Source organism: Protopterus annectens, chromosome 10.part0 (assembly GCF_019279795.1).
Source record: "Protopterus annectens isolate FY-2018-M chromosome 10.part0, PAN1.0, whole genome shotgun sequence".
Lineage (NCBI taxonomy): Eukaryota > Metazoa > Chordata > Ceratodontiformes > Protopteridae > Protopterus > Protopterus annectens.
This window is the reverse complement of record NC_056744.1, coordinates 716536151-716557586: the sequence shown is the minus strand read 5'-3', so window position 1 is coordinate 716557586 and position 21436 is coordinate 716536151. Positions and strand designations below refer to the sequence as shown.

The 21436-nt window shown below is 39.8% G+C and overlaps 1 protein-coding gene across 1 annotated transcript in view; it reads left to right on the top strand.

Moving 5' to 3' along the window:
- KANK4 (KN motif and ankyrin repeat domains 4) overlaps positions 1 to 20703 on the top strand; it is a 419388-nt gene extending 398685 nt beyond the window's left edge. The window contains exons 8-9 of the mRNA XM_044085543.1: positions 17533 to 17733; positions 20096 to 20703. Of these exons, the coding sequence (XP_043941478.1) occupies positions 17533 to 17733; positions 20096 to 20197 (303 nt within the window). The 3' untranslated portion in view covers positions 20198 to 20703. The remainder of the gene's footprint in view (positions 1 to 17532; positions 17734 to 20095) is intronic.
- The last annotated feature ends 733 nt before the right edge of the window (positions 20704 to 21436 follow it).

Sequence of the window (21436 nt, the reverse complement as noted above, 5' to 3'; positions counted from 1 at the left end):
AGCACTAACACCCTGGATGAAAGCTGCTGTGGCTGTAATGCCTAAAGATGGTAAAGAACCATCATATCCAGCTTAATATAAGACCATTTGTATTCTAACTATGGTTATAAAGTGTTAATGGATGAAAGAATGCCAAAGGTGATGGCCAGAATTGACAGAAATTGATCAATATAGTTCTGTGGAGGTGAGGCAAACATTCAATGACATTAATAGAACAATGATGACCAGAGGGAAGCAAAATGTAAGAAAATACCACTGTTGTTGTTGGGTCTTGCTGCAGAGAAAGCATTCAACAGAGTAAGTTGGAATTTTGAGTTGGGCAATGAAAGTGTTTGCATTCCTTGACATAATAATAAGGGCACTTGAATGTATAAATGATCAGAGGCAAGAATTATATTATGTGGGGGGTAGGTTCCTCTTTGATAATTTCTGTTTGAACAGAGGAACCAGGCAGGGGTGTACTCATTCCACTTTCTTATTTGCATTATATTTAGAAATACTGACAAAGATAATAAGGAACTCAGAAATTAAAGGATACAAATGGTATGGTAATCAAGCAAAGTGGATGTTATTTAAAAATGGTTTTATTTTGTGCCTGATAAAAACTGAAAATGACATTTCAGTGTCTTTTCAGGATGCAAAATTAATGAAAATAAAACAAAGGCAGTTTCTGTAAACAATGTACCCACACACAAATTGGTTCAGCAATACCCATATTTATGGGGAAATGATAAATTGAAGTACTTAGGAGTAAATTTAAGTACTTAGGAGTATGGGTTAAACAATATTCTGCTATGTCAGCTAAGGATATTTGAGAAACTGAGAAAGTGGAATCTCTGTTTTATGGATATGGATAGCAAGATACGAACAGTGAGAAAGCTTTTAGTCTCTTTAGCTTTATACATAGGTCAAGCATATTTTTATCAACCAAAGGTGATGCAATGGATAGCAATTAATAAAGAGTTGAATGATTTTGTCTAGGAGGGGAAGAGGACAAGAGTCAAGAGGGATAAATTGACCCTTCCAATAGAATAAGGTGGTTTGGGATTACTTTATTTGAATGGTTATTTCAGAGCTACACAATTAAGGCTGCTATACATAGCACAAGCAGAAAGCTATAATTCATAATGGAAAGGGATGATGGTGAAACAGGGGAAGCTCAATAAATAAGGACAGACTGGGATTTTGGATGCAGATCCTTAAGGAGAATAACTATAACCATGCAGAATATTATATTCATAAAGCAGAAGAAGGTATTCTAAGAAGTAAGCCAAATACAGGAACGGAGAAAGGAGATGACTGTAATTAGGGATGGTACAGATGATAGGTAACAGGGGGCTGGCATTTACTGGAGAAAAATGGTAAAGGAACCAAGGTATTAGGAGCAAATTATTAGAAATGTAAAGGTAGTAAAATAGGAAAAGGCCGAGAGAACATTTGGACTACAGACTAGAGATTGCCTTTCCTATCAAGAATTATTATCAGGATATAGGCAAAGAGAAAGCAAAAGGGGGATCATAAGTGAAAGATCCGCACAGGTAGAGATTTTATTAGAATCTACAACAGAAGCTGCTGTTAAAAAGGGATATTTAGTAAGACATATGATGTGGATATCCCACCACTGCCAACCAATATGCAGTGACCCTCCACCTCTGGGCCAGTAATCAAAGAGCCCCAATCCTCACCACCGGCACTAGTGGGGGATGTTCACTGGGACGATAGGCGCAAGCACAGTATTTCCAGATGCAGCTCTCTGCATCAAGTGTAATTTCCCTTAAGAGCACACAGAGACGACAGTAAATCTGGTGCTGGTTTCTCCCTCTTTCCCAGATACCCAATAAGACTCCCCACTGGCACAGCTGTAGATTTCGGTCCTTAGCCAGGGTTCCAAGCCAAGACCTCCAACACTCTCTCTGTCCAACTGGTGCTTCGTGTCTGCCCAAGTAGCTGACACACACACACACACACACACACACACACACACACACACACACACACACACACACACACACACACCTGGGAAAGCCTGTCACAGGTTTACTAGCTATGTCCCCTCTTGCCCAGACTGTAAAGTAGTTATCACTGCCACCAGAACCTCTTGCTAGCTATTTTAAGGCCCTTAACAAAGGGTGTCCAATTTTACTGAGTGAAATTTATATTAATGCAAATGGTAGGTGGTTTGACCAAGAGCAAGGTTATTAGGAGTGGTCCACACAGTGTCACCAAATAAATATGCAAGTACTCTCAAAACCTAAATATCTCTGCAAAGATTAGCCACAGTGAAAGGTTTAAATATATGTAATAATAAATAATAAAAGAACAAGGAAATACTGAGTATATATTCACAGTGACATCAGAGTTCAAAGCACGGTAAATATTTAAAATAACATTGAAGGACAGGCTCAGACAAATAATAAAAACAATATCTAAATTAAGAGATTCACTATTCCCTGAGAACTTACTTAATAGAGTAATGCAGATAATGTGGTGAATGGTTCTTCTTGTTGTCAGGCCCAAGACAGAATACAAAATGCTCTGTCTTACTCAGAGACTTTTCAAAGTAATACCTAAAATATTACTTCTAAGATAGCTCACAGAATGACATCACTTCTGATCATCTGACTTCTAGTTCTCATGCAAACCCCCCTTTGCTGGAAGCTGGCAGGACTTAGCACCTAACTGTAAAAAATACACACACAAGGGCTTTTGCTCAGATCTTTTGCAGGTGCTGGAAGTCATAAAACAATAGCATACCTCCATGCTTCCAGAATAGTAATTACTTCACCCCAAAGACAATGCAGGAAAGCTTCTTCTTATGGGCTTTGTGTCTTTGCCTGCATTAAAACCTGTGAGATAGCATCTTTATGACTTACCCTATAAAGTGATTTAATTTCAGAAAATTCTCTAAAGTTTACTGGACTGAGGTTAACCCTCTAGTTTCCTCTGTTAAAACATCTACATTTAAACAGTTACAACAGTGCATGTACATTTCTGTTCTCTCCAGTAAGGCACACTGTGGATACATTTCAAACACAAGCACTTTACAAACACCTTTACAACACAAACATCTGTACAAATCAGTTTGATATACACATAACATGCTATTCTAATACATTTGTCACATCAGCATCTTGTATGACATACAGTTGTAATACATTTGTAACAAAAGCAGCTTGCATAAATTAGTTTGATATTCACAAATGACTTATAATTATTTACAAAATTCCAGCTAGCTGTACTGGCAGTACCTTCTTTCATCATACCCCCCCCCCCCCTTTGAAGACTCAAGTTAGTTTTTCAAGTGCCCCTTGAGAAACACTTCTTGAGAGGAGTGAGCCTATCTGGGAATATATTACCCCATACCCTGTCTTGAGATCCCAGCTACCTTGACATTGCTGACCCCAGTACAGTGCTGCACTATCATATAATATGCCTGCAACCCTAGGCTCCACCATAGTAATTTGGGATTTTGCTAGCTGGCTTGTTTTAGCCATATATCCCACTCAGACTCCTTCTGCCTTCTACTGCAAATACTTAGCATCAGGGCCTCCTTACCATGGTAAGGTTTCAGGGTGTTAACATGGTACAATTTGTGCCCCGGCCTCCTGCCTAGCAGTTCTATCATGTAGTTAATATTACTGATCTTCCTTACCACTTTGGGGGGGGGGGGTCCCTCCCAAACTGACTGCAGCTTATCATGTCTGACAGGAATGAGAACCATAACCTGCTGCCCCACAGCATACTCTCTGGCTCTAGCATTCTTGTCATACCAGATTTTTTCTGCTGTTGAGCTTCTGCCAGGCTTTCCTGGACCAAGCCCATCAGTTCCCTGAGCCTTTTCCTGAGGTTTAGAACATGTGCCACAACAGACTCCCTGTGGGATTCACACTCACTCTCCCACTCATTGCAAATCAAATCGAGAGGTCCCCTCACACTATGCCCATACAGCAACTCAAAAGATGCGAAGCCTGTGGATTTCTGGGGCACCGTTCTGTGAGCAAATAAGAGATGGGGCAAATATTTGTCCCACTCCCTCTTAAACTGTTTAGAAATGCCTGTAGCATGGTCTTTAGTGTAGCATTTAACCTCTCCACCGGGCTATTAGTCTGGGGGTTTAGGGGGTGGTCTTTAAGTGCTTTACGCCACAGTGCTTCCACAGACAAGCCAGCAGGTCTGACATGAAATTGGCACCTCTGTCAGTCAGTATTTCTTTTGGGAAACCTCCCTGCTGAAAATCTCTAACAAAGGATTTGCCACATTTTCTGCCTCAGTGGAGGATCTGGTAGCATAATCGACTACCACTAGGATATACTTCTTCCCTGTGGAACTTGGAGTACTCAGAGGCCCCACAATATCCATAGCTTCCCTCTCAAATGGCTCGTCAATCACAGGCAAAGGCAGCAAAGGAGCTTTGACCTTGTCTCCTGCCTTGCCTACTTTTTGCCACTGCTCACAGGTCCTGCAGTACCCTGTTACATCCCTTGCAATCCTAGGCCAATAAAAGTTCTACATAATAAATCTCTTGGTATGCTTTATATCCATATGACCTGCAAAGGGAATGTCATGGGCTATGGTTAGAAGTGCCAGATGGTAGGTTCTGGGCACTACCAACTGCTGTATCCTCTTACCCTCTAGCCCTCTCTCAGGAGTCCATTCTCTATCCAGTAATCCTTTGGTCCAGTGTATGGAATCTGCTTCTCCTTGAGAGTCAGGCACCTCCCTATCTACCTCCCTCAAGCCTTGTAATGTACGGTCTGAGAGCTGACCCTGTCTCAACTCTCTCCTTGTAACCCTTCCAAGCTCCCCTTCCACGGGAAGTCTGGTATCATCTGACAGTGGTGCCTCAATGTCAGCCTGGGTACTGCTGCTCACCTCTACCTTGCAGGCACTCTGTCCATGGGAACATCAGTACCGCCCCCCCCAGCAGCTGTCGCTCACCTTCAGTCTCACTGCTACAGGCTAGTTCCCTCCCTGAAGTAGCCACCTCACCAGTCCTGGCTTCAAGTGTGTGGTCTGTCTGGGTCCCTCCAGGCTACCAGACCCACATGCCTGTCTCCAAGCCTGACTATGTCATTGCATGCATACAAGGTACTGCATTATCAAAATCATTCCCTATCAAGACATCGGCTGCGATATCCTCAAACTCGCCTATTTATTTGCTTCCATTTCCACCCTCCCAATCAAGGTGAACTCTAGCCAAAGATATTTGGAATTGGGTCCCTACTAAAGCTCTGACTGAAGTAGACTGCCCAAGCAAGTAGTGTTCCTTTTTAACCATTGCAGGCTTCACAATGGTTAGGTCAGATGCTGTGTCTCTCTCTTAGCAGTGGCCTGCTTCCCATCTACTAAGATAGGATATAACCTCCTGTGGTAGTTTGGTACCCTGGTTATCTCCAGACAACTTACCACTGGCATTCTGTTATTCCCACTTGCTGGTTCCCCTAACTTTTGTTCCCAACCTTCCCTCCATGGACATCTATATGCTACATGCCCCCACTGGTTATATTTAAAACATTTACCCTTGATCCTGGCTGTGTACCTGAACAAGTGGCTTCCCCATGTTACTGGCAGACTCTGTTGGGGCAGTTTAGTCTGCCCACCATGGGTTCCCTTATACCCATGTGCAGCACTGGGTATCCCTTTCCTGTGCAGTGATGCCCTGCTTGCTATGTATGTCTTCTTTTTCCCCAACTCATCTGTGGTCTTGCATTCTCTATCTGCCAACCAGATTATCATATCCTCAGTTAAAGTCCTAAGCACTTGTTCCCTCACCAAAAGGTCTGCCAGACATTTAATAGTGGTGACCTGACATCCACTCATCCACCTATGAAAATAAGAGCTTAACTCGACAATATAATCACATACAAGCACACACACACACACACACACACACACACACACACACACACACACACACACACACACACACACACACACACACACACACACACACACACACACACACACACACACACACACACACACACACACACACACACACACACACACACACACACACACACACACACACACACACACACACACACACACACACACACACACACACACACACACACACACACACACACACACACACACACACACACACACACACACACACACACACACACACACACACACACACACACACACACACACACACACACACAGTTTCATCTGCCTTGAATCTATGCTCACAAATCTTTTTTTCTATAAGCTTCAGGTGCTATCTTAAAGCATTCCGATAAACAATTTTTTAACTGCATTATAATTTAAGCAGTCAGTATCAGACAGTTTAGAAAGAGCAGTTACAACTTTACCATGGAGTAAGGGGGTCAGGAACCATACCCAGAGCACTTGGTCAACATTATATTGTTTACATACCCTTTTAAACCTATGACTAAAACTATCAAAATTATCAGCCTCTGTAAATTGTGGAAAAAAATGTACTGACCTTTATTCCTTTTGGGTTCAGTTATTGCCTTCCCCATTGCCTCCATGACCCTGGCGAAGAATCAGCATCTCCTTCTCATGTTGCCTCTGCCTCTCAATTTCTTCAGCTTCCAAACAGCTCTGTTTCTCTGTTGATTCTAATTCCATCTGTTTCTCCTTTTCTTCAGCCTCTAAATGCCACAGTCTCTCTGCTCATTCTAGTTCCAGACGTTTGGCCCCCAGTTCAAATCTCTTTAACTCCAGACAGATTTTTAAGTCCTCTGAGGAAAACTTGAACTGTCCATTTTCTGAGAGTTATACATCCCCAAGGCCAGGCTGGTTGTCTTCCTGGTTGCTGGTTTGTGATGCAGCTGTGACTAAGGCTGCAATTATTTCCTCTTCAGTCTGATTGGCATACAGCAGTCCTTGGCTTGGCACATCTCATCCAACTGTCTCCTTGTCAGCTTGCCATAATCCTCTGCTGACATCCTTGCCTGCTCGCCATGACTAACTAAGCTAACAAAAAGTAAATAAAACTATTGTGATATAAAACTCTGAATGTCTACCTTGACAGTACAAACACCTTTTTTTAGTGACCACTGTTTACAGGCTACAGGAGGTCAATATCCACACCACTGAATCTCAATATGTGATGTGGTGATCCCACCACTGCCAACCAATATGGAATGTGGATATCCCACCACTGCCAATCAATATGTGATGTGGATATCCCACCACTGCCAACCAATATGGGATGACCCTACATCTCTTAGCCAGTAATCAAGGAGACTAAAACCTTACCACTGGCATTAGTGGGGATGTTCACTGGGAGGATAATAGGTACACACACAGTATTTACAGATGCAGCTCTGCATCAAGTGCAAATTCCCTTATGAGCATACAGAGATCACAGTCAGTCTGGGGCTAGTTTCCCTCTCTTTCTCCAGATCCCCAGTAAGACTCCCCACTGCAACAGCTATAGAGTTGAGTCCTTAGCCAGGGTTCCAAGCCAAGTCCTCCAACAATCTCTGTCCAACCAGTGCTTTGTGCCCCCATCCAAGTAGCTGACTCACACTCTTTGTGATTTGTTTTACACACACCTGAGAAAGACTGGCACAGGTTTACTAGCTATGCTCCATCTTGCCCAGACTATAAGGTAGTTCTCACTGCCATCAGAACCCCTCACCAGCTACTTTAAGGCCCTTAACAAAAGGTGTCCAATTTTACTGAGTGAAATTAATATTAATACTAATGGTAGTTTGACCAAGAGCAAGGCTATTGAAAGTGACCCACACAGTGTCACCAAATAAATATGTAAGTACTCTCAAAACTTAAATGTCTTTACAAAGATCAGCCACAATGAAAGGTTTAAATATATTTAATAATAAATAATAAAAGAACAAGAAAATACTAAGTATATATTCACAGTGACATCAAAGTTCAAATCACAGGAAATATTTAAAATAACATTGAAGGACTGGCTCAGACAAATAAAGAAATATAATATCTAAGCTAAGCGTCACTATATTCCTGACTGTATCAACGAGAATCATTATTCCCTAATAACTTACTTAATAGAGCAAGGCAGATGGTGTGGTGAATGGTTTTCTTGTTGTCAGGCCCAAGACAGAATACAGAATGCTCTGTCTTACTCTGAGTCTACTCAAAATAATATCTAAAATATTTCTTCTGAGATGGCTTGCAGAATGACATCACTTCTGATCAATTAATTTCTAGTTCTCATGCAAAACTCCTATTGCTGGAAACTGGCAGGACTTAGCACCTAACTGTAAAAAATATACACACAAGGGCTTTTGCTCAGATCTTTGGCATGTGCTGGAAGTCATAAAACAATTGCATACCTCCATGCTTCCAGAGTAGTAATTAGCTCACCCCAAAGACAATGCAGAAAGCTTCCTAGTACAGACTTTGTGTCTCTGGCTGCATAGAAACCTGTGAGATAGCATCTTTATTGCCTATCCTAGAAAGTGATTTAATTTCAGATATTTTTCTAAAGTTTTCAGGACTGAAGTTAATCCTCTAGTTTCCTCTTTTAAAACATATACATTTAAACAGTTAACATGGCGTATGTACATTTATGTTCTCGCCAGTAAGGCACACTGTGAATACATTTCAAACACAAGCACTTTATATATACCTTTTCAACATAAAGGTCTGTACAAATCAGTTTGATATACACATGAACAAAAAAAGTGAAGGCTTCCAAAAGTCACAATAAATCCAGTAGAAAGCCACAGTTTATGGAGAAAAAGGAAACGAACTGTTCGTATAAACTATTTATTTCACACGTTGACAAAGTATCATAAACGCTTTAAAATCCACATGCGTTTTCATCCTCGTGTATTAGGACTTCATCAGATGATTAAATAAATCCCTTCATCTGTATTTATACCCATTAAAAACAATTAATCCCATAACATTTCACCATAGCATTTCAAACAATCAAATCACTATTCAAGTGGGCTCATAAATATTCATTAGCTCCTGCATTTTACTCTAGTAGCTTCATATTTTCTAATAAAACCTGTTTATTAAATAAGGTAGATATATAAATAATACATATAAAATCAGTTCAAGTTTAAAATACTTTAAATAAAATTATTCCAAAAAATAAATACTCATGACATACACTTCTAAAACATTTGTAACACCAACATCTTGGGCGGCACAGTGGTGCAGCGGTTAACGTTGTTGCCTCCCAGCAAGAGGTTCTCTGGTTCGATTCTCGGCTGGGGTGCCTTCTGTGTGGAGTTTGCATGTTCTCCCTGTGTTCGCGTGGGTTTTCTCCGGGTACTCCGGTTTCCTCCCACATTCCAAAGACATGCATCTGGAGTGTTTCTCCCTGGGCCTCCGCTGAAAACAGGCTCTGTGGAACCTAGTCAGGCATTCCCAGTCAACAAATGTTAAATAAATAAATCTTGTATGACATACAGTTCTAATACATTTGTAACACAAGCATCTTGTATAAATCAGTTTGTTATTCACAAATGACATATACTGTAATTATTTACAACATTCCAACTAGCTGTGCTGGCAGTACCTTCTTCTGTCACAGGATATATAAATATTGCATTAATAGGTTAGAAAGGATTCAGAAGAGTTATTGGATAAGTAATTCATAAGGAAACAGTGAGAGTGTATATGTATAAATATAAATAACTGTGTGTGTGTGTGTGTGTGTGTGTGTGTGTGTGTGTGTGTGTGTGTGTGTGTGTGTGTGTGTATGTGGCTCCCAAATATGCAACAAAGTCTATAAGATTTAAGATTTTTGTTTGAAAGTGTTTATCTAGACATTTTTATACCCTAAGCAGACCCCAAAGAATTTTTCCTCACATAGATTGCAAATGTTGGAGGTGGGATGGAGGAAAAAAGAGATAATCTGGTACCTATTTTATTTACATTTGTTTACCGGGAAATTCCAATTGGACACAGGTCCTTTTTCAGTGGATGCCTGAGGCAAAAAGCTCCACAGAACAATAAATGAGCAGCAGATTACATGAAGAACAATTAAATATACATACAATAGCAAATAATACATACTGCAGCAAACATTAGCTATACATACAATATGAAACATAGTAATGAACAGATATACCAATAAAGTAGTAGGAGTAAAATGTGCTGGCAGACTTTAACAATTCCCTGCAGACTACTCTATCAGAAATAATGAGTGAGCAAATTGGTGTAACTAAGGAAATGATTTCTGAGCTGTGATACACAATTAGAATTGCCTGCACGTAGCAGGCTTTGCTGAGTTTAATTCTGGTGGCTACCACAAAAGTAGTTACTAGAAAATGAAAAAGTCTAAACTAACCATACTAGTAGTAGTGAAAACATTAACAGAGATAAAAAAATTGGAAAGTGGAATGTTTAGAAAAATTGTAGGAGCAAGTTACATAAAAAAGGATTTGTGGGAACAAAGCATGCAGAATAATGTTTTGGAGGAAGAATGAAGTTTAAGGGAAGGCAGGATTTGATTTAGCTACATAATGTTCAATTGCATGTGATGTATAAAGTTTGCAAATGAAAATATGTCAGTATGATTTGTTTTTGTTTATATAAATGTATGATTGCCTATGACATAAGTGATAATTCAATAAAGATGTTTCTTGCTTAAAAAAAAAGAATTCTGGATAATGCCAAAACTAATGAATGAACAAATTAAATATTATTTTATTTCATATGTTTGTTAAACAGGTAAAATAATTTTCTATGGCAGCTCAGGAGCAGTGTCTGGTTAAATTATTTGCTCAGAGTCATACAATAGGCAAATGGAGGTGGAAGGATTAAAACCTTGTAATTTTTTTTTTACTGCAGGAAGCAGTCTGTTAGTAGCTCATTGCCTTAAATGCCAGATAATTCCAATTCACTTAAAAATTAACAAAACAACAGGTCTTGCTTGGACAGTAAGAGCTATGAAACTCTAATGACTGACATTACTGACTGTGTAATACCCAGTGATTTATCATAAAAAGAAGTTATCGAGGAACAGAAACAGTGCATACATAATAGATGATGCAAAGTCAGCTGTGTTCTGGAAATTTAAAATAAAAGACCGACTACTGTAATTCACATTGGAAGTTAACAAAAAAAAAATTTTTTTTGAAGGATGGCTGGTCTAGGAATTGGAGTAAGCATCTTCATTGGTCCTCCTGAACCTTTTTACATTTTTTTCAAGTTTTTAGCTTCTGGTATTTAAGCCCTGCATTTGAGCAGGTTTCTGCTTGTTTGTACTGAGCTGAACTGAGGTGGGATACCAGCCACAAGTCTGAGCTGAGATATCAGATGGCTAGAGGCTTCTGATGTTCCCAAAAACCATATGTTGCCTGATCATACTATTAACTGCACTTTTTATTGTCTGCTGCCTACTTTAATACTGTATTTAAATACTGTGTACCAAACTGCACTGTTGTACTCAATTGTCTGCCTTACTGTGCCTGTTACATTTTATTGTGTTACTGTTTTCACTGTTTGCAAAGCTCTTTTTGCTATTTTCCCTGTTTGTTAAGCATTTGCTGGTACCTTTCACTGTTACAAAGCAATCTGTTCTGCTTATTCTGGTTTTCCCCACCAAGCAGTGTTAAAATAACTGATTTGTTTGCTATTTAAAACATTCTTTAGAGCCTCCTTGCTGTTTTTGTGCTGTTTAAAATGTTTTTTAGTATCTCACTGCTAGCTTTCTGCTGTGTTAAGCATTCTGTTGTGTTTCCCGCCAAAACTAGGGTAGCTAATAGCTGCAGCATAGTCCAGATACAGGGTTTCTAGTGAGAGAAGTGTGCTGATTGGAACCTGTCTGGTGAAGGGTGGTTGCTCTAGGGCTTGGAGTAAGCATCCTCATTAGTCCTTTTGAACCTTTTTAAAGTTTTTTTCAAGTTTTTAACTTCTGGTATTTAAGCCCTGCATTTGAACAAGTTTCTGCTTGTTTGTGTGTCGCATAGCATCATGCACTGACGTCCAATTGTGCACCATAGCTGGACAGATAAATTCAACAATTTTTCCCTTAGATAAATCTGAAGCACATTAGTGCAGTCCTCATCCTTAGTACTTTTTCTGTCAAAGAAGTACTGCTAGTGAGCTGTGACCTATTAAACCACAAGCAAAAAAACCCCGGCAGAAATATCCATCCACTGAGCACTTCCTTGATCAGTCCTGAAAAGCCCCCTCCCTTTGTGATAACAGCTCTTCAACCTAGCATTATGGACAGTTGGACTACCCTTATTTCTCATGCCAATCTTGTTGACCTGGGTCTCCTGAGGCAGTGTAGCAATTGACTTATGTACACCGACAACCCTCTACTAATAACTCTGTCTAGTACAGAGTGCAAGAGATGTAGCTACACCAAGAATCTTGAATTCCTGCTCTCTCACATTCAAAACAGTAACACTGAAGAGGTTGTCAACCCACCCACCACTATTCATGCACATAGTACCACTACTCATACACATAGTATGTATCAAACACAAAAGTCAACATACGCAGAGGTTCTCTCAAAAAAATTACTGAAACACCAGAGATGTCCAGAACACAAGACTGCTACAACTATCGCAGTTCCCACAGCACCCATGACACATAGTAACACAACTATCACAGTTCTCACAGCACCCATGACACATAGTAACATTAGTATCTCACCTACTAAGCCCATAAGGTGTAACACTCAAAAAACAATTTTTCTTGTCATTGGAGACTCCATATTGAGACTCACAGGTGTCCTACTCACCAGGCTGGGCAAGCATAAAGTCATGGTCAGCTGCCTGTCCGGTACCATGATTCAGCAACAAGTACCATTATGACTCAGTCATAGTTCATGTTGGGGTGAACGACTTGAGATGTACCTCACTGGACTATATGAAGAGAGACTTGATTACGCTCTGTGAGTATGTGTCCCAGGCAGGTATGTGTCTAGCCTTGAGCAGCATACTAGCCTCACCTAGAATAATGTGAGAGTACAAACAAAAAATGATTGATTTCAATAATTGGCTTAGTTTTTGGTGTCATTCAAAGTGGATCCGGTTTCTGTCAGCCTGGGAAATTATGGTCAACAGACCTCGCTGCTTTGCCAGAGATGGTTTGCACCTGACACCACTAGACTTTCAGCTGCTGGCAAAGGCTGTTGCCTCCCTCATAGTGCTTTTTTTAGGCAAGGTCTCAAAAACAAACTTACCGATGTGAAATTTGCCAGTCATAACAAAGTAAGGGTCATGCTACTAAAAGCTAGGAGCTTAAACCAGAAACTGCACACTCTGGAAGTACTGCTATCACTGGAAGATGTAGATATCTGTGCAGTCACAGATACCTGGTTTAAGGCCTCAGAGAGTACCCCAGCGTTGCAAGGCTACAAAATGAATGTGAGACAACCAAAGGAGGTGGTGTTTCTATCTATATTAGAGATAAATTCACCTCCCATCTAGTTAGACTGGACAACTCCATGGAGTTACTCTAAGTTCAGGTTACTGTGGGTAAGACCTCCATTCAAGTCATAACCAGTTATAGATCCCCCTCCATGGGTCATGACATGCACAATGCCTACCTGACCAAACTGGAAACAATCAAAATATTTCCAAATACTCTGGTTACAGGGGATTTCAATTATCCCACCATCAACTGGGAAACCTACACTTGCCCTAACTTACTAGCACAAAAGTTCATTGACATTGTTAACTCAAATGCCCTGGAACAAATTGTTCATACTCCAACAAGCGGAACAAGCATACTAGATCTGGTTCTCACTAAGATGTCAAACAGATGCACTGCTTCAACAGTCAGACCCTCATTGGTTAAATCTGACCACAAATCAGTCACCTTCAAGCTGGCACTAACACCAGAACTCTCAAAGGGCAAAGCCAGACTGAACAACTTCACCAAGACAAACTATACCCTCCTAGAGGAAGGTATAAATGCATTCCAAGCTTCACCCCCCAGCTGGAAGTGGTAACTACACCAAAGCTTACACTAAAGCCCTGTACAATCACTTGCATATGTGTATAGACTCAGCTGTACCAGAAAGAACCATAGCCAGAGCCCCAAGTAAAAACAAGCCACCATGGTAGATATCCAGCATCAACAAACGTTACAACAAATGCAAAAAGCTGCTGTCCAAGAAAACAAAGGTGAGGCCCCTACAATGGAAAAGCACCCTCCTCAGTCTCAACAGGCAAATAAGACAACAGGTCAAATCCTGTAAGGGTAACTTTGGGAAAAGCTTAGCAATCACAGGTAAGATAACAATAAGGCCTTTTACAGCTACGTAGCCTAAAAGGTAGGACCCAAGCATGTGCAGAACTAGTGAGTAATGATGTTACACACACTGAACCCACAGAGATATCAAATCTACAAGCGGATAAGTTTGGTGAAAATTTCACTTCCTTATCCCCTCCAAACTTATCATAAACCTTGCCCCCAACTTGCTGCCCCCCCCCCCAAGATATCTGAAGAGCAGGTCATTAAAGCCTTGTCCAAAGCAAAAAGTGCAGCCTGTATGCGACCAGACAGCATCCCAGGCTGTCTTCTAAACAGGCTAAAACATGAAGTTGCATCACCATTAAGTACCCTTTTCAATCACAGTCTAATCACAGGCTTTATTCCTGCTGAATGGAGAACAGCAACAATTACTCCACTCCACAAAGGTGGTCTAGCAACAGACCTGGGGAATTACAGACCCATAAGCCTGACCAGCCTCATCTGTAAGGCCATGGAGCATATCACTATGGACCTCATTAATAAAGACATAGGTGACCTCCATACCCTGGATCCAACCCAATTCGGCTTTGTCAAGGGCAGATCCTGCCTGTTAAATCTGGTTAAATCTTCAAAAATGTGACCAGGGCCGTTGACAAGGGCAAATCTATGTGCACAGCTTATCTTGCCTTGGAAAAAGCTTTCAACACAATCCCACATGCAGGCATTACCGATAAACTTAGCAAACTGAATGTAAGGCCCTTTGTTGTAAGATGGGGTTGCCAACTGGCTCACAAACCAGACACACACACACTATCAAAGTAGGTGGCTCCACATCAACCAGCAGACCTGTCGTCAGCGGGGTGCCATAAGAATCAGTGCTGGGCCCCCTACTGTTTGGTATATACTTCTCAGAAGTTCAGGTCAAAACTAAGGGGTTGTGGCTGACCAAGTTTGTAGACAACTGCAAACTAGGTACAATTATTGAATCCCCAGATGATGTCAGTATACTTCTGGAGGGTCTTAGGCAGCCCAACAACTGGTGTGTTAGTCACGGTCTCAAATGGAATGCAAAGAAATGCATCATCATTCCTTTCAGCAAAAACAATATCCCTTCACAATGTCAAATCAACAACAATACCCTAAGTACCTACGAAGTGGTAAGGGATCTGGGATCACAAGTTGACTGCGACCTTAACTTTGACCACCATGTGTCTACTGTAGTAAGGAAAGCATTATATGTAGCGCATTTGATTAGTAAATATATTGCCTCAAGAGCACAGGAGGTTATTACCCTCTGTACTCAGCACTAATCAGGCCCATAATTGAGTATAACACCCAGTTTGGCATGTACCATACAAAGCACCTGCAGTAATTGGAGAGACCTCAAATGTTTCTAACAAAGAAGATCAAGGAACCGCAGCACATGCCTTACACAGACCAACTCAAGTCCCTGTCAGTGTACTCTGTATTGTGTAGACTACTTAGGGAAGACTTATACCTGGCTTACAGAGTAAAGACCAAAACCTAATGAACTTGCTGCACATCTGTAAATCAAATGGGACTACAGCTTCCCATTCTAGGGACCTAAATATGGCCTACAGCAACTTCCACACCTTTGGAATAAGCTACTAATTCATGTGAAACAGAACACTTCTATGACACTATTCAAAAGGAAGCTGGACGAGTGGATCTGCCACCATAAATTCTTACCTGGGATAGCACCCACAACCCTCTGGGACATGGGGAGTCATTACTAAATGCAATCTCAGGTACTGAATAGTCTATCTATGGTGTTACATTGGTATGAAACAGCTAAGCTTGAAATGACCCCTGGGTCGATAGCCTAATAAACTCCTATGATCCTATGAACATGCATTTTCTGAAAAATAAAAACGATGAAAATCTATTGACAGTAATCAGTGATTTATCTGAAAATTAAGAAGTTGGTGAAGGTCTTGCAATTAATGCAGAGGAGTAAAACACTAAGCTGTTAATCATCTGCTTCGTGTAGTCAATGTCCAGGACTTAATTCTTTGTACCTCCATTTGCCCACTGTGTGACTCTGAGCAAGTTACATAACCAGATGGTGCTCCTGAAAAGGGACTTCAAGCAAGCTGTTTAACCACACAGTGCTTCTTAAAAATGCCTGGATTGTTAGCATATATATTAAGAACAAAAGGAGAGGGCAAAGGTTAGCAAACAGATTAACAAAAGCCAAAAGGGCAGGGCAAAGTTGCATGAACTATGAAACTGTAATGGCGAGCAAAATTATTACTACTGTGCTGCAAATGATGAGGTTCCTGGCATCCTTGAAACTGAATCGAGGGAAGGGTATGACTTCTGAGGTAAGGAGTGCACACACACACACACACACACACACACACACACACACACACACACACACACACCTTGTTCCTGCAAATCCGTGCTGTTTAAGAAATCTGACATGCTCAGCTCAACTCATTCAAACAAATTTTACCAGCCAAAGTCTCCTGCAGTACACACACAGAGCTGGTAAAACAGCATTGTTTAACAAGTTTTACAATGTGCTATTTAGATCAACTTGTTCCAACAAATTTCCACACAAATAACAAGCAAGACTGTGATGTTCTTGCAAATTTTACCAACCAACAAATCACCTAGCTGTACTGACTTAAAAAGACCTTGCTATTTAGTTCCAGGAAGTCTCTCTGTCTCTCTGTCTGTCTTCATTGGCTCAAATGCTTTACATTCAAGCCAATGACAGGGGGGAAAATGGAACAAAACATAGGTAGTGGAGCCAGATAATGGCGGTTAAAGGTTGGGAGATTGGAGGACAGTTTCTCTTCTTTTCTGTTATTTATTTATTTATTTATTTATTTACTGTTTTACATTTACTGGTCCTCCAGGTGGCATCAGACCTTAGGTAACTGCCTATATCACATTGTGCTGGTTGTCTATCACATGCTCAAATTGACCTGTACCAAAACTGGTAACACCAACATTTTATCAATGCTCACAACACTGAAAACACAGTTGTCTAAATTCCTGGACTTGACCCCCCCCCACCAGTTGTGACCCATGTTTAGCACTTATTCTGGGGTCTGGAATGGTAGGGAAATTCACAATTCAGTGTGTCATGCTGTCATGTGATTTCAGCATTCTGAACATTGATATTGTTTTGCTGGCATTACCAGTTTTAGTATGGGTCATGTTGAGTATCTCATAGAAAAACTCTTATGCTGGATATAGCCCCTGATCCCCTTGCAGGTAGAATCAATCTATACATTAAATTATAGCTGTGACATTTGATATTGCTGCTTGGTCACTTGATTAGTTGCATCTGAATGTTCTGCATGCATTTTGATGTGAATATCATAATGTCATCAGAACTCATTGCTCTCCCTGTTCTGTTTCTAGGAGGGACAAACAGCTCTGTTGCTAGCCACCAGCCATGGAAGAGCAGACATGGTGAAAGCTCTAATCTCCTGTGGGGCTGATGTGAACCTGCAAGATGATGACGGGACATCGGCACTCCTGTGTGCCTGTGAGCATGGACATTTGGAAATTGTTAAAATTCTACTGGCCCAACCTGAATGTAACATAAAGTTAACTAACAAGGTAAGGGATATGCACATTAGTTTTGGATGAGTGCAGGTAAATGTTTAGTCAAATACTCCTGAATTCTGTAAACGCAAAGCATTAGGAAAGCCAATAATGGAGCTGTGTCTTAACTAAGCAATGTATTAGGGTTGCAAAAGCAACACATTAATTAGTGCTGGTGTTGAATTAACTGAGAAAATTTGTTGGATTCTATAATGCATGAAGAGACAAATTTATTATACTAATTTGTAAGTAGCTAAATTACAGATAAATGTAATTGCTTAGAACGTTATGGATTTATGACATTGAAATTAATTTAAAGGCAGTTCTTGAATAATATAGCTTCTTTAATGAAGGGATCAGTTAAATGTTTGTATATATAAGTGTATTTTTCATTTACAAAAATAACAGTAATTTTTGTGGGTTTCTAATATGCTGTTAAGTTGTAGTACAAGTATGTTCTACCTTATATGTATCTGGTGTCTTGACAGAGATAACATATATATTACATTATCAGCAGATGTACTTATTTTATGTCTAGAGTTAAGTTTTTATTCTTGTCAACTGCTTTTCTACATTATAATGAAGTTCTGCCCCACTTCCTAACTTTCACAGGCCATAAAACATCCTCAGTCAACTTGAGATAGGACACCTGCTGTTAACAGTGCTTGACCTTCAATAATGCTGAAATCAGCCTTCTTATTGGCTTGTTTTTGACTTGTATGAGGTCACATGCAAAATTAGAGGAATATGAACACAAATGGCTAAACTGAGGATTGTCCAGTGAAACAAATGCCTGATGTGCAGAGAGGAAAATCATGTGCCTCTATGTAATTCATCTTAGCAAGAACGCACTGATTGCCTATATATTTGCTTTTTATCCATTGTCATTAAGGGATAAACTGACTACATGCATGTGAAGGTTACTTTTTCCAGTTGTACTGACTTTTTTCCATCTCTTAGAAGGAGAGAACAGGGTCTTTACTGCTTCACAGCTTTAGACACATATAAGGACTGGAGCAGGTCAGTATGATCTTGCCTTTCCAAGTCTGTGGTTTGAGTCAGTTTCCATTTCGTCTGTTTGTATTTCTTAGCAAGCTATTTAGACAGACAATGCTGTTGGGTTACCTCTTATACCTGTTGGGATCACACAGTTAACAAAGCAACTTAAAAAGTAATATAAGTGAGGTCACTGGCTTTCAAACTATTTGCTATAGCCATTACTGTAGAGGCAGTCCATGAAATTCTCAATATTGCATTCCAGAATATTCATAAATATTATGAACAGATCCTCACAGAGACTGTGCAAGATGCTGTTTGTCCATGGTGCTCAGAGTAGTGTAATTCATAAAGTGAAGCATGCCAGTGGCAGTTATCTAGGCAAAAGGCATCATGCACAATCCCTTTAAGTGACTGATGTTTGCATATAGCCTAGCCAGACTCATAGGTTCATAGGTAAGTACTACTTTAGCTGCCCTTGTTGGCCATTTTAAGCCTATCCAGTTTTACTTATTTTGTGCTTGAAATAACTTATCCCATTTGGTTGTAGACTGGCCTTACCCATCCCTTGGTTGATAATTATATATTACCCATAATGAGAATAATTGGGATCATACCATAGATAATCTGAGGGGACCCATGCATGGGATAAAGTATTTAGGAGATGCCTTTGTCCATTAGTAGCAGAAGGGGAAGTTCAGGGTAAATTTTCTGCTCCCATCCATAGATCCAAGTTGTTGTTGAACATGGACAGGGACAAAGTTGGTTTTCCTTTGTGAGATATACCTGTCCCTCCAAACCTTTCTGTTGATGTTGCAGAAGATGTTTAGATCTCTAGACCAAGTATTTCTGATGCCATTTGACTTGCTTATGTGCAGTAAATCCATCAGTAATGGGTCAGGGGATGCCTTATATGCCAGACACAGGTCACCTCTTAGCAGTCTGTAGGATACAGAGTGTAGTAACAGGGATTTGTGTCAGTCCACAAAGGACACTTTGTTTAAGCCTCAATGTGTATGAATTGGGCCATTTAAACATAAGCAGGCAAAATGGTCGGAAAGGTTAAACATCTGTAAGCAAAATAGGAAGGAATGCACATCTTGTCAGTTGGGGTATTAAAGATCCACATTCTTTCATGGGACATCTTGAAAACTAATGAGACTGCCATGTCTCTAGACTACTCTGGCTGTCCTTCTCAGCTTGTACTGAGAGTTGTAGTTTTGGTTAGAGGTATACGATTTAAATAGGAAGGGTTGTTTTTGGTTAAAGCCACAAATGTATTTGTTCCTGCTGCTTTTTTATTTCATATTACAGCTCTTCATGAAATATGCTTCATTTAAAAATACTGATGTATGTCTTTCTTTTTTTCATATATGTTTAGAGTGGAGAAGGTGCATTATCCATTGCTGTAAATGCTGCCTATGAGGACATTACAGAACTTTTGAAGGTCCACTCAGAGCAGACAGTGTCTTCAGCACAATAATTTTTTTGTTGCAAACGGGCTTCACAGAACTAGAAACATACCGAAGCAGATTTATTATGCACCACATTACTGAATCTGGATGTATTAATTATACATTTTGACTAAAAGAACTTTATTTTAGAGTATCTGAACTCACCTCACCTCAAGCTTCAAACATTTCTTTGTAAAGAGCTTCATTATGAACCAAGACAAAAATATACACATGCATGCTGTTACTCAAGGATCTTTTTAAAATAATTGTATAGCTACTTTCAGTATCAGTTATTTACTGTAAACAGTGTTCTTGTTGATGTTGTAGTACTGATTTCTGAAGGATCATTGCTGCAGGAAATATGAAATTTTACTTATTTGCTTTTAAACAGACTGAAAATAAGGCTGGCCAAGTAGGTTTTTACTCAACAAATGACTTTGTAGTTTGCAGTTTTATGGTACAATGTGCAGCAATTTTTTTTGTTTTTCAGTGAACAGATTACGAGGTTATTTCATATCCATTTTAAGGCTGAAAATATGCAACTTCATTTTAGGTATTCATTTTAAGAGAACCCTAGTTATAAGGATTCAGCAGCATGTAATATCCTGTGATTAACAATTGGATTTGTTTTGCCTACGACAGCATGAATGTATACTATACCATTTTGTTGCCAATGGAAAAAAATGTATCAGGCAAAACTGATATGTATTACATTAACATATATTTATAAGAGTTACAAAGTTTTGAATACAGTGTTCTGATATTGAAAATGTCAATTTTAAATAGCTAAAACAGTGTGTGCTCTCATTTTCTATGCTCTGATATTTCCTTTGTAACATGGAGCATATAACAATTATTGGGGACGGTTTGAGGTTATCCTGCTGGTTCAGGGCGCTTGGATATGTGAAGTCTTCCACTTAGCATCAGGACAGAGGTTCGAGAAATCTTTATATTTAGATATTTGAAATGTCCTTATAGTTAGCAATTATATATTTTTTGGAATACCTCTCTAGTATCCCACAGAAGGATAGAATGGCCCATTGGAAATTTTTAGTTCAGTGCAGGCATTCCAGTATCTCATTTCCCCAGCTAAGTAATTAGTTTGTACTTTAAACCTGTAAATGTTTGGACTTGATGCAACTGAGCAGGTGTATTTGATGTGTGTAAATCAACAACTAGGTAATTATTTAAATGTTTTGTTTAGTTTGTGTTATGTAGGTAGCTTGTCTTCAAGTGTAACCTGAAAGTTTGGCTTTATCGTGCAATAT